At 46.8% G+C, this 14,309-nt stretch overlaps 1 protein-coding gene across 2 annotated transcripts in view; it reads right to left on the reverse strand.

Moving 5' to 3' along the window:
* Window positions 1-14,309, reverse strand: part of FGF18 (fibroblast growth factor 18) — a 70,874-nt gene that overhangs the window by 15,508 nt on the left and 41,057 nt on the right. For both annotated transcript variants that reach the window (XM_062002621.1, XM_062002620.1), the window contains exon 4: window positions 3,680-3,786. In XM_062002621.1, the coding sequence (XP_061858605.1) occupies window positions 3,680-3,786 (107 nt within the window). The remainder of the gene's footprint in view (window positions 1-3,679; window positions 3,787-14,309) is intronic.

The raw sequence follows: 14,309 nt of genomic DNA on the forward strand, positions 1-14,309 counted from the left end.
CAAAACACCTCTGAGCCCTTTGGCCAACATTGGCCGTGACGTGTTACACACAGTAACTATAGAGCAAGAGAGAAAACACGAGGTTTGGGACTCCTGAGAAAGCTCCATCAGATGGCCTCCACTCAGAAGTACTGGCTAGGTACAACTTCTGATGAACAAATGAAAAGACACAAAGGCTGCTCTCCTCAGCCCTATGGCTTAGTCTGTTTGCCTGCAACACAACCAGCTCTGAGGTGAGGAGCGAGCCCTGTCTCTGAAGCGCTTACATTCATCACCAGTTCCAGCTGAGAACAACAACAACCTGCTCCAGTCTGTAATACCCTTTGTAGGTGATTATGGGAAACAAAAAGGACTAAATTCAAAGCAGGTTTTCAACTGAGGAGGGGGATCCAAAACTGCTGACTGAGGAGGAGAACAAAGCCAGATGGCATATGTGGGTATTGTTAGGGATTATGCAGTGTAAGGCAATAGGAAATGAGCAGAGAAAAAGACCCAGTTTGGTCCCAAGGCTCCTCTCTTGCCAAATGAACATACCGGGGTGACCGTGAAACAATCAGTTTATGGGTTTCATTCCCCTCCATCCCCAGACTGAACTTAAATATTTGTATAAGCCCAGGCGTAACTTTTATCTTCGTGTTTTCCTTGGGGTTTACTAGCTGTTTAGAGCATTCGAGCTAAAAAGCATTCCCTCAAACTCTTGCCACAAAAAGAGCTGAAACTATGATACTAATTAAAACCACACTCTTTGGTATCAAGAAGACATGCTATTATTTTCCCTCTTTTTTTTTTCCTCTCTCCTCTTTTGCTCATGAGAAGCTGTTAATATGGGCAATGCGTCTGGAACATTTTCCTTCCAAACACCGCTCTGTACCCCCTCCCGCTCGGGTCGGCTGGTTTGTGAACTTGGCAGCAGGCTGGGGTGGGAAAGGCTCAGATTTACAAGAATGGCTTTATTTAATTATTTCCTTTTTTTTTCCCCCCTCCCAACCATTTGCCAATTTAATGTTACAAAAAGCACATCAAGCCCCAAAGCTTTACGTTGTGGTGAAAGGTGACGAGCTAAAGAAGTGTCCTGCCTCCAGGATAAATCAAGAGATGAATGTTGCCAAAATACACTACATGCTTTTCAAATCATCCCCCTGGCTTTGGACGCATCAAGAAGAGTGTGGCCAGCAGGTCAAGGGAGATTCTTCTCCCCCTCTACTCTGCCCTGCTGAGGCCTCATCTGGAGTCTTGTGTCCAGTTCTGGGCTCCTCAGCTCAAGAGGGACAGGGAAGTGCTGGAGAGAGCCCAGTGCAGGGTCACCAAGATGATCAGGGGACTGGGACATCTCTCATACAAGGAAAGGCTGCGGGAACTGGGGCTGTTTAGGCTGGAGAAGAGGAGACTGAGGGGAGATCTTATTAACATCTACAAATATCTAAAGGGTGGGTGTCAGGAGGCTGGGACATCGATTTTTTCTACAGTAGCTAGCAACAGGACAAGGGGTGATGGGATGAAGCTGGAACACAAAAAGTTCCACTTAAATATAAGAAAAAGCTATTTCACTGTGAGGTGAGGGAGCCCTGGCACAGGCTGCCCAGAGGGGTTGTGGAGGCTCCTTCCTTGGAGGTCTTCAAGACCTGCCCAGACACGTTCCTATGCAACCTGATCTAGGTGAACTTGCTTCTGCAGGGGAGTTGAACTAGATGATCTCTAAAGGTCCCTTCCAATCCCTACCATTCTATGATTCTATGATTTGCCAGGATGCTCCTGAACACTCAGACCAGGAAAGGATGTGGGTTGCACCATCTATGACTGCTGATTCACCCTGGGGTAGAGTCTACTAAAGATTTCATACTCGTTTTAGCCTAATATGAATGCTTCTAAGGTCTCTGTCACTGTGGTATCGGCAGCTCATAAACACTAACAAAATCATCCCATTTCAGGGGAAAAAAATGCTCTTACAACATTTAAAGGATGGAAAATTAAGGCAAAAAAAAATCCAAATCAAAGGCTAAGTTTGTGTCCAGTGCAATATTCAAAAGCATCCATGTATATTCGGAGATGCCTCAATCTGGTTAAAGTTTGCATTTCCCCATCCTCCATCAAACAACAGCCATTGCACCACAGAAGCACAGTAAGCAGAGAAAACTCTCTGATTTGGGATGATCCTCCCAGAGCACCAATTTCCAAGTCTCCATTGATTTTGTGCAGCATCCTGGATGCTGTTGGCATCCCCAGAGCGGCTCGTGCAGGTTGCCACAGCCAGCAGCTGGGCTTTAGTCTGCACAACAGCATCTGCGCTGCTCGGGAGGGAAACAAAAACAGCAGGAGAAATCCTCAGGGGAAGGGCACTTGTCCCACAAGTGTCACTCTCGGGACCACAAAAGTAAATAATGTTTCATCAGAGCAATTTGGTTTCTGGTTTCTGTTTGGGAATGTGGCTTTTGCCGTGTTGACTCAAAACTCAGCTTCCCCTTTTCACAGCTGCAAAGATGCCAGATCTTAATTCGTGGTGGTGCAAAGTGCAGGCAGTGGAGGAGAGGGCCTTTGAGGGCTGAGATGTTTTATTTTACTTCTTTCTGGGGGTTTTTTTGGTGATATTTTAGCTTTGAACCAGCTCTTGCCTGGTTAGCAAGCTTCTAGGTTCGCCAACAGTACAGAAGAACTGCCTAAGTTACAAAAACAAGTTAATACATTAAAAAATATGACTTCAGCAAAGAAGTTAAGCTAGATGGGTGAATATACTGTGACTCGTTACATGCTTCCATTGTGTGGGGATCCAAAGTAATAAAATATTCCTGTAATGCTAGAACCATGAGGCCCAGCCCCAGTATGACATTCAGATTCCAGTATTAGCTCTGCCATACCATCCCGTGGATACAAACTGAAAGAAGCCTTATGTTGCCTACCCTCCCCAGCACCAACCAGCCTCCCCAGCACCAACCAGCCTCCCCAGCACCAACCAGCCTCCCCAGCACCAACCAGCCTCCCCAGCACCAACCAGCCTCCCCAGCACAGTGCTCCACTCCAAAGAAAGATCAAATGATGAAGAATCACAGTGGTGGGAGCTGGAAGGATCATCCAGAGCTCCTCCAGCCCAACCCGTGCTAAAGCAGGTTCCCCTCGATCAGGGAGCACAGGAACATGTCCAGATGGGTTTGGAAACCTCCCAAGAAGGAGTCTCCACACCCTCCCTGGGCAACCTGTGCCAGGGCTCCCTCACCTCAGCACCAAAGGACTTTCTCCTCCCATTCCAGTGGAACTTCCTGTGTTCCAGCTGGTGCCCATTACCCCATGTCCTGTCACTGGGCACCACAGAACACAGACTGGCCCCATTCTCTCAACACCTGCCTTTGAGGTATTTACAAGTGTCAACAAGGTCCAGTTATTGTGGAGGTGGTCACAACACTGGGATGAAAGATGGCATCTAAGGTCAATTGACAAAACTGTAAAGTGCGAAATCACTCGCATCTGAAGCATCCTCAGAGAATCCCAGGGTGGACTGCAGAGCTTGGTTTTATGAATGCAGGGGGGGACTGGGGAAGGGCACAGGCTGCCTTGCAAACCCCACATCCCCTCCCATCCTGTATTTCATTTGGGGCTGACAGGCAGAGCTCAAACACATCATTACAGCCTTGCAGATCCTGCTAAAGGTAACACTCAAGTTACAAATGAATCAATAGGAAACACTTACCTTCCCCACTAGCTTGCCTTTCCTGTTCATACAAAGGTAGAAGTCTGTCTCCTTCCCTTTGATCCGGACTTGACTGCCAAAAGTGTCTGTTTCCACTAGAAGCTGGGCTTGTAAAGGAAGAAGGAAAAAAAAGCAGTTACCAACGTGGTCCCACTACATCAGAGCACGCAAAGCTCATCAGTGCATCATCCCATTGCCTCTACCTGAACCACACCACGCTGGGATACTCTGCAAGGGAACAACCTGAGGAACCACCCAGGGGCTGAGCTCCAGGACTGGTCCCAGGTGAAGATCTACCATGTCTCCATCGACTTCTCTGCAGATACTCCAGATGTGAGTTTAGCACAGAGTATGCACATCTACATGGGTGCTCCCACCAACCCCATCACCCCATTAGCACTATTGAGCTCAACGCTGATGCATTCCTTCACAACAAAGGAGGGTTCCTGGAGGGTAAGAATATGGATTTTAATCTCATGAAGATAAAAGATTAGAATGACAAGAATGAAAATGCTTTTCCCACAGCCAGCAGGCCCCAAACACATTGCACAGAAGTGGTCCAGCCACACGCTGGTGATGCAAAACACGTCAGTGATCTCCTGAAGATCACTACAACAGCTAGAAGCGGAGAAATTCAGCATTGCTTGCTCTGGCTGATGAACATTCACCTTGCAGATGTTCTCTGTGCTTCTAGATATGCTCCCAGGTCACTAAATGCCTTCTGGCAGTCCAGGTCCGTGACTCCTGCTCTAGATGCAAGGAACACAGAAAATCTCATAGTGCCTTGCACGTTTATTAGAGGGCAGAGCTGCTTTGTGACATTGCCAGGAACCATGGTAGAGGACAGATTTCTGCTGCATCTCCATAAACCACCCACCCTGACACAATTGTATTTGCAGAAGTGGCTGAGCAGCCACTCAGACATGTGACGTGCCATCATCGTCTCAAAAACCTAGACATGTCCAAAATTCAGCACTTTATTCCGTCTCTGATCTAAACACAAATTCCAGTCATGCTCGAGGTTCAGATTCCAGGAATTTCTCTGGAGAGGCAGGAACAGGCAGGATTGGACATTTTGGTTCAGATCCATCTCCGATACGGAGGGGGAGAAAGGAGACGTGGTCAAAACACAATGCAAGAATGTGTAAGTGTCAGCAAGTGCAGACCCATGGTCCTGCTCTGGAAATGCTCACACTTGTAAGACCCCCAGCCTTACCATAGAAACAGAGCTTTTGCCAAACTCTGGAGAATGTTTGATCTGTGCTGCAAAAAAAAGTCACATTCTTTTTGGCATTCATATTTCAAACTTTAAAACCCTCCAAGAGCAAATATGTTCACTGTACGGATTTACCATGGGGATCAAAATAAGAGTTTGTTTCATTTAAACACATTAATATTTTTCCCACTTGTAAAGTCAGCTTTTGGCTTCTGCAGCAGTGCAAATATCACAGACCTTTAACTCACAAGGGCCCTAAACGGGGTTTTCCCTTTGCAGCTCAGTCACATGTGCAAGTTCAGGGTTTTCTAGTTACTGGCTGCTTACATTTATTTAGGTGTATTGGTTAAAGCTCTTGTCTCAGGGGATACGCAAAGAATCGCTTATTTCTGACAGCAAGTGGGATAATGCCTGGATTACAGCAGAATATTGCTTAAATCATGCCTAAATATGGATATTTATCCAAGTCTTTCAGAAAGGCACCATGGTTTTGGGTATCTGTTATGGAGAGCAGCTTGCAAGAGACAGCTGGGTGCTCTAGACTTTCTCTCCACATCTGCCAAGGTGGCATCGAACCACATCAGTGAGGAAGGGCCATAGGAACCAGAAATATCCCATCATAGTAAGGATATCAAGATGAGCCGGGCCAGGATGGGGGAGGATGGCACAGGGTCAAAGATGGGTCTTCAAGGGGAGGCATCAGCATGGCATGTAACTTGGTGAATGCTCATTGCTCCAAGGCATTTGGGGAAGCTGCTCAGATGCAATGTAGCATTAACAGACAAGGGAATAGCCAAAGTAGCTTGAAAGAGGTGACTGTGAAAGTTCTTCCCCTCACGTGAGCAGAGGACTAATGATCAACCTCAGAGGGGGAGAGCATCAGCCTGCAGATGAGGAGAGGTTATGGAGCCAGCACCAGAGGCCCTAAAGATTGACCCAAGAGTCACGGCCAACACCCAGAGTGCCAAAGAGTGTCCCATGGATCTATGATGTCAAATCCACCCCAGCACACAAACAGACCTGGGGCCATCCAACAAAAGGGTCAAGAGAGGCCTCCGAAGCTGATGCACAGGCAAGAACAGGACACAGCAAGCTCCCATCTAAGCTGCAAGGCATTCCCCATCCATTCCAGTCTCAGTGCTGCAACTAAAGCTGCTGAGAATAACACTGAGTCTCAGCCACTGCTTTTGGCCAGCCAAAGGAGGAGCTAAGGTTGATAAAACACTCCAAGGTGAGGGCCTTGAGCTGCGGTCCCAGCGGAGGGTTGGCAAAAGCCGCAGCTCTCTGGCGCAGGTCCCCACGGGCAGCCCACGCTCAGACAGACAGACACGGGGCAGGCCAGCTCGCCCTCCCCACCCCCTCACTCTGCAGCCAGCATGAGTAATATCCAAGCTGATTTTAATTTGAAAAATATCACCTTAAAAAGATGCCGGTTCCCTGCTGTGAAAATTCAAACCATCTGGATGGAGTGATTTCAAATAATTAATCTAGGTCTCCTTTGACACAGCTACTAATTAAAATATGATACCTTCCTCCCCCTTCTTAAATAAAGAATTTAAATAAAGTTTAAAGATCTAATAAAATAATGTCATAATTTAGAACTAAATGGAAGTCACCTTTCCTGCAGGCTGCAAAGGTTACGCCGGTGCTGAGATCCCTCCCGGGCTCGTGCCAAGCACAGGCTGAGCAGCAGTGGTTGGGCAAGCATCCAGTGTGAAACCCATACCAGAAAATACACCAACACACACACCCCAGCACCCTGAGGAAGCCTGTGAGCCCCAGAGAGCATCCTGCACCCAGGACTGGGAGGGAATGGAATGGGGAGCAGAAGGAAGGAGGTTCAGCAGGTGCTGTCTGCTCCCTGCTGTGACTCCAGCTGCCAAAGACAGGCTAAGGCCACCCCTCGGTACCCACTTCCCAAAGATCTGACTATTAGGATGCTGGAAACATTCTTAATTCTAGGGATCCTTGATGTCCTTTCCTACAAGACATATCAGTGCAGTTTCAGGGTTGGGTTCATAACCCACTTGGCTTCTAGCCTAAGACATCCCATACAACTGAGTCTCCTTTTCACAGCAGGCATCTCCTTAAATTCTTGCAGGAGCCCAGACAGAGACCTTGGACAACACATCTAGCCAGCTAACATCAGTTGGGATGAATCCCAGACCTGAACACTGCAACAAGAGTTTCTGGGGAAGCAGAGGAGCTGCTGAGGTCTCCCCTCCTTACTCACACATGCCAGGAGAAAAGCTCAGTCACTATCAACAGGATTTAATGTCATGCAAACTGGAATTGCCTCATTGCCTTGTCTCTACGATAAAGATGCTGTTGCCACAAAGAAAGCTTCTGGGAAAATCCAAAAGAATTTCCATTGAGAACTCAGGTAAAATAAGTGCCAGCAAGACACAGCAGTGTCTCCACACAGTCAGGACACCTGACTCCCAGCTCCACTTGTCATAGAGAGATTAGAATCTTTGTTTTCCAAAGCCCTGTACCCCAGCCTTCAGACCAGGCATTATTGTTTAAATTCTTTGACAGATAGATATTCTGATACATTTTCCAGGGGAGAAAAAGAGAAAAAAAAGATGTCTGTAGAGGGTGAGATCTTCTGCTACATGCTCTTGCCTTATTGGCCCATTTAACCTAAACCTTCCTGAAAACTCCCACTGGAAGAGATTGGAATTCCTCACGTGTCTAGGTGAAAAGGATTACATGTATATGTTGAAAAGTTATCTTCCAGCTAAGAAAACATGAAGTCAGAGAGAGAGGTGAAGGTGGCAGAAAATATGCCAAATTATCTTTCAAATATATCCTTGGAGTGGGAGGACAGGAGCTAGAAAAGCATTGGGAAAGGAAAGAGGGCACCTGAGAAGTGTGAGGTTTACATGTACCTACCACTAAATCCTCAGTGTCAGCCACTTCCAGATAAAGGGGAAAACACAAGGAAGGTGCAGAAGGACTGGATTCTTCGAGTCTACTCACCATTGCTTTTTGGCGGAGGTTTTTTTTTTTTCAGGTAAAAATCCTACTAAATGAACCACAGAGAGAAAGAAACTACAGCTGCTTCTGCCGTCCACAGGCATCCTGAAGCAGGCCAGCTATAACAGAGCTCCTGCAGAAAGTCATCCTCCTCCTCCTCAAAGAGGAGTGAGATTTTGTTGCTTCTGCTGCACTTCTCTTTTTTTTCTGATGCAATTGCAAAGTTGGGGAAACCATTCTCAGCACTTGAAACCATTTGCAGCTAAGGAAGAGGGTGTATAGATACCCTGAGGTTGGGACCACAGAGCCTGTGATGGAGAGCAGCTTTCCAAAATAGTGTCGAATGGAGACAAAGCCCATTTCTGTACTTCCCAGCACACATCACATCTGATAGGAGAGTAAAAGGTACTCTTCTCTGGTAAGACTAGATCTTCCAGTGTGAACTTCAGCATGGCCAAGGGTGCTTAAAATAGCTGAAACCTGTCCAAACATGGTCTACCCGTGAATCCCTTACACGGCCACAACATAGGAGAGAATGACCCTGTCTCCACTTCACATTCATGATGTAAGGACAAGGGAACAATGCCAAAATTAGGTAAAGTCTGGAGGGTCTAATAAACCCCTCAGGCGGTGAACAAGTGAGGGAATATAGGCTGCATCCTCCAATTTTGTTTGCACGCTTTTGTATTACTCCAAACTGTACCATCTTAAATAGTTATAACCCACACTGCCCAGCTCTCTTCTCAATTATTCAGGTGCAAAATGAGGAGTAACCACTGAAATCAATAAGGCTGGTGCTCAGGAGGGCAGAGCTCTGACCCACATACCACTGCAATTAGCTCATGGAGTCTGTCTTGAGCGTGCATAGGATATGTATGTCAAATTCTTAAAAGGGATAGTCGTGGGGAGAAGGAGTAAGGGCAGCTCCAAGATTCAGGCTCCAGCGGTTTTCTTTTTTAAGCCATCATTTTGCACAAGCAAGGGAACTACCTGGTGTTTGAGCAGGGGGACTGCACAAGGAGCATCACACCCAGTCTTACCTCAGGCTTTTAACCTCTAAATGAGGATTTCCTTCTAACATCGTGTTTTTTTACTTGGTCAGCTGATGCACTTAGGGGAAAAAAGCACAATTTGTAGCATATAAACCTCTCAGAGCATCAACACACCAATATACAGCAAGTGCCAGGTCCTCCACGGTACTTCTCCCTGCCCAGTTTTGGGGCAGGAGTGGGAGAAAGACCAAGGGCTCTGTGTGAACAAAGAAAAGGCTGCAAAGACAACTGTCACCTGCCTAACAGCCTCGGGAGCTCTCAGGAACCAGACAGGTTAAATATTTGCATGGGAGACATCAGAAGAAAATCTATAATGCAGCAAAGACCTCAAAGGCACTTACACTGCAGCAACCTGATCCTGCAAATCCTTTCACACAAAGGACTTCACACACATCGGAAGTCCCTCAGTGCTGATAAAGACCCCTGTGTGGCTTCAGGGTCCCGCCTCTGCCACCAGCCCCACGGGTGGACACTCTGGGAGCACAGCTTTGGACACAGAGGTGTGAGCTTTCCCTCACAAGGGCTGTCTCCTCACCCTGTCTACCTGCTACTGCCCCAAGGGCTTGATGATGTTGAGAAAAGTGAAGGATCCCAGCACTTTAAAGAGAGAAACAAGGGCCATTTCCCTTTCTGGAGCACTCTGGGACTCTTTCCTCTGGGTTTCACCTTTGCACAAGCTGGTAAGAACTTGAGTCTCCAGGAGGTGCTTTCAGACACTCATCTGCCAACAACCACCTGGCACTCAGAAGGCATCCTGTCCCATTTCCAAGGTGCTGAGCTGTCCCCACTGGGCAGGACACAATGCCAAGACACGTGGAAATAGCCACAGCTGTTGCCAACCACACCAGCTTGAGTACCCAGCCCAGGATAGATGTGCAATCATGACACACTGCCACAGCAGTTAACCCCACAAGGTGCACAGGCCGAGGTAACAGGTAATAAAATACCCCTCACACACTAGTGAAACCTCTGCTACTCAAGCCTGTGACACTATTACAGTGGTCTCACCTGTAGGGATGCCAAGCCAAAAAACTCCACTACCAGTTCAGCAGTGGCTAACAAAACATGCCCAGGGAATTATGCTGAGCTGCTGGTGTTCCCTGAGCATCTCAGGGACCATATCTGGGACAGCCTGCCTCCCCATCCTCTAGGAGGTGTTTTGTTTATGCCAGAATGGCAATATCCAGACAAAAAGGGAGATTCTGAAGCAAAGCTCTCTCCTCAGGACTGCTCAGGCTCCTGGAGGATGACAAAGCTTCCATACACAGCCCTTATAAAGTAGCTCTATTCACCACACCTTAGGAGAAGCTTAAATGAAAATTCACTAATTGGAGGTCTTTATCAGTCCACACATATGAAAATGGTTTGATAGTGTAGCTGATATAAGACCAGAATAAATACTGAGGCAGGTCTTAAAATCTCTGCTCAATTTACATCAAATTCTAACAACCCCCTGAAGCCATGATTCTGTGAAAACCATCTGAGGACAACATGAAAAATCTAAGTACCACATTACTGGCCCAAGCCTGCACTACCCAGAGGCTGGTCATCATTTACCCATGTGAAAAACATGTAAAACCACTGTCATTCTTACACAGACACACTCGCCCCCATTTGTAGAGCTCAGAAAGCAGGATGAACCAGTGGCCTCTTGCAGATGTTTTCTACATAATTCACCATAAGAGACACTAAAAATATTTTGGCAGTTGCTTCAATGGTGGTGAATAAGCTTATTTAGACAAGATTCAGTAAAACTGGAGGCGATAGGTTGTGTGTTTTAAAAGCGGCTGGGCAGGGAGCGGCGGTGAACAAACTCTTCACTGAACTTTGCCACCTGCAAACTTGCAATGACTAAGAAGTGGGCCTGGAAAAGAGAAACGTTAAAAATGTTAGCACAGAAATTCCTCTATCTCACCAGGGTGTCTTGCTGCCTCCAAACACAGCTCAAGTGGACAGTATTTCTACAGAGGCAGGAAAAGTGCTTGACAAGCTGCCAGGCTCCGAGTCTGGAATTAGTGAAGGATGAGCCTCAAAAAAAAGAAAAAAGTAGTTCAGAAGCTCTGTTATGCTTGAAAAAGCACCTAAAATGAAAAAATAAAGGGCCAAACCCTGATGTCTTTGATCATTCTCATTTGAATAAACTCCTACTGACACAGTCAAGCTCAACAGACAAGGACCTCAGAAGCTGGCCCCGAGTGCCTGGCTGAAACGCATCCAAAGCACTGGAGTCTCTTGGGTCTGGAAATAGCATGAACCTTTCCTGTCCCACAGAGGGTTAGAATTACCACAAGAACAAACCCTGCTCAAGTTATTTTGACTCTCGTTCCCACTCTCAGCTGAACCCAATAAAAATACTGATGTACACAAAAATAACAATAAGAGGAGAATGACAACTATGGGAACCCCATGTACTCTTGCTTCTCCAAAGCTGCTTTCTTCGTGGCCAGAAGCGTAGGACAGACCACATTTACACTGAAGCACTCGCCCACCACTCTTGGGCAACCTGGTGGTTGGCTGCACATCCTCAGCAATGAAGTAGGTGTGATGTTAGCACCACCATATCCTCTTACCAAGGAGTCCCAAACACATAAATCTCTCCCTTATGCCAACACTGTGATGGTTTCATATGCTCCAAAAGTTAGTCCATCCAGGTTCCACTGCTGTTACTTGTGAGTGCTCCAAAATGTGGTGAATCAGGAGAAATGCATAAAGCATTTGCAGCCTCAGTTGATTTAAGGTTATCATCCATCCCTGATAATACAAAGATGTGAAGTTCTACTGAGCAGGTTTCTTATTCTGTGCCAGTAAAAGTTGAAATGATGACAACAAATTTTCTGGAGAAGAATATAAGCAGACTCACACATTTTCTCAAAGGGGCTCATTGTAACTTTCTTTTCATCCAGCAAGCAAAAAAAAATATGCTGAAAATAAAGTTGCAGGATGCTCTGGTATTTTCAACGAGATTCTTGTGGCTCTGGAACCCAGAGGAGCAGAGGCAGAAGTGCAACCTACCAGAAAAAAAAGAGTTCTGGTGCATGAGGAAAATTCCTCTAAGTTTTAAGACTTTAGATAGTGCTTGCTCTTACAGACACAAACACAACTCCAAAGATATCTGACATTTTAATGCCTGTGTTGCTGAAGCTCCCTTTTGACAAATATATTATCAGATGAAGTACAGAAATTTGTCACTCTTAGATAAGAATGTGAGAGTGTGACTATTCTGAGGCAAGGAGGTGGACAAGAACTGATCTTCTACAGCAACTGAGGGGACATATCCCCTAGAATCAAAAAGAGTCCCTTGGGTGAAGCACCTTGGAGGAGAGTCCTCTGCATCAGTCCCTTTGATGAGGCCTCTCCCCATCATAGTACAACATAGACATAGTACAACTCTTCCAACTATTCTCAGAGCAGCAGCAACAGAAATAACACCCCCCAAAAAAGAGAAGAGATATCCCATGAACTCTGCCTTCAGTATCTTTGGGTTTCATATATTTCTTTTCGGAAACACATTCATCACGGTGCTTTTCTTACACTGTTACCCCCAGTCCACAGCATGGGTAAGACTATTTACTTGCCTTTTACTGCATTTTAATTGCATGAGAAGGTTTAAAAGCCTCTTTTTTTTTTTTTTCCCTCTTTTTACCTGGAGCCATTTGGGACAAACAGCATCTGGCACTGGGTATTTAAATAAGACCTGTCAGAACTGTAAAATTAGTTTTATGTTTTAATAAAGGTACTTTAAAAATCTCAAATATAACTCTGCATCCAAACCAGACGTGTTTGGATTAAGAAAAGGAGATCCCATGTTAAATCTCAATATAAAAGTAAATCAAGTACAGAACTAAGCCAGTCCTCATCTGTGCTGTTATAAACAAGCACAGCAAAGGAAAGAGGCAATATCTCTAAAATCTTTTGGGGGTGTTCTGGGTTTAAAGAATCTGCATTAACAGTGTAAAATCCATATGATATTATTTGTTACTTATCCCAGTTTATCTAGATAAAGCCCAGACTCAACCCCATGTTTCCATCCAAAAGTTTCTCAGCCCTTTCCTCTCCTCTGCGCTCTAGCAGCATCCTTCCCTCCTCTCCCCACCCTGGAGGTGGTGGCCCTGGGGACCTGCACAGGGGATGGTTGGTCCCTTGAGGTGGTGGCCATCGTCTAATCAGTACCCAGCCTAACAGGTCTCTTTTAGACAGAGCTCATGTAGCTTGGAAGGCTCTTTGGCCAGCTCTTTAATCAGCACATAATTCACTTAAAAAATCTTTGGACATATAGACAAAGGTCAAAACCCAAAGGTCAGACTCTCCTCCCAGCACACACTACCCCATGCCAGTGAGCATGTCACTGCTCCCTACCAGGACATCTCGTTACTCTTATTTTATCTCCCACAACAATCTTTGGAGCAGACAGGAGAAGGAAATTCCCTGCTGCTATTTACATATAAAAGACTTGAAATACGTACAGGCAGTCCTGACAGCAACATCTCTGTGCCATGCCCGAGGAGCAGGGCTGTCCCCTCACTTTTGCCACGGGAGGACAAAGTGGCTTTGTCACCAGCTGAGCTCTGCTGACCACAGCCGCTACAGGAGGAGCTGCCCATGCCCACAACACTCCTCATCAACAGAGTCACGGGCACAGAGGAGCCTGAGGACACACCACACAACCTGTGGGGCAACAGACAGCCTTTGGCAAACACCACTTTATCTATGAGGTGTCTTTATAGCTCAGCACAGAGTCGCAGCCACCCCAGGGCTGACCCATCTCCATCCAGGACCCCAAAGGAGCAAACGAACCACTTTACTTGGACTAAGGAACTTCTGTGCAAGCTGCTGGTGGGGAAAGCAGTCAGCTTTCCCTAAACCCAGGTGTCTACCAGGCCTGGCCCTTCACTGAGGTCATGAAGTGAGCAAAGACCATTTGCAGATGAGGGAAGCAGGAAGGGAGAGCCGCAGGTGCAGGCAGGCTGAGGCCAGCCTCCCGCAGCAAGGGCCACGCTGCCCTCCTCCCTGCCTCCAGCTGCCCGACCTGGTGCTTCACCACAGGTCCACCTCCGGTGTGAAGAGTTAAAGCTCATCCCCCAACGGGGCAGGAATGAAAAGGAGACAAAAAAGCAGGATGCTGGTGAATGACAGCAGTGGGTGGCCGTCGGCCCCGGGCTGGCCCGCTCTGCATACAACAGGCACAGCCAAGTGTGTCTGGCACCAGACAATTATTTCTTGGGAGGTGCTTGAGGAGGGAGCTCCGAGAGCCATTCTCACGGAGGAGCAACCAGCCATGTCAGGGGGAACAAAACCTCTCCCTGCTCCCTGCTCCTGGCCAGCCTCTGGGCTTTGCTTTTTGGTTTTGTGTTGTCTTTCCTGCTGGGGCATTTGCAGCTCTAGG

The sequence above is a fragment of the Colius striatus genome, chromosome 9 (genome assembly GCF_028858725.1).
Source record: "Colius striatus isolate bColStr4 chromosome 9, bColStr4.1.hap1, whole genome shotgun sequence".
In the NCBI taxonomy this organism is placed as follows: Eukaryota; Metazoa; Chordata; class Aves; order Coliiformes; family Coliidae; genus Colius; species Colius striatus.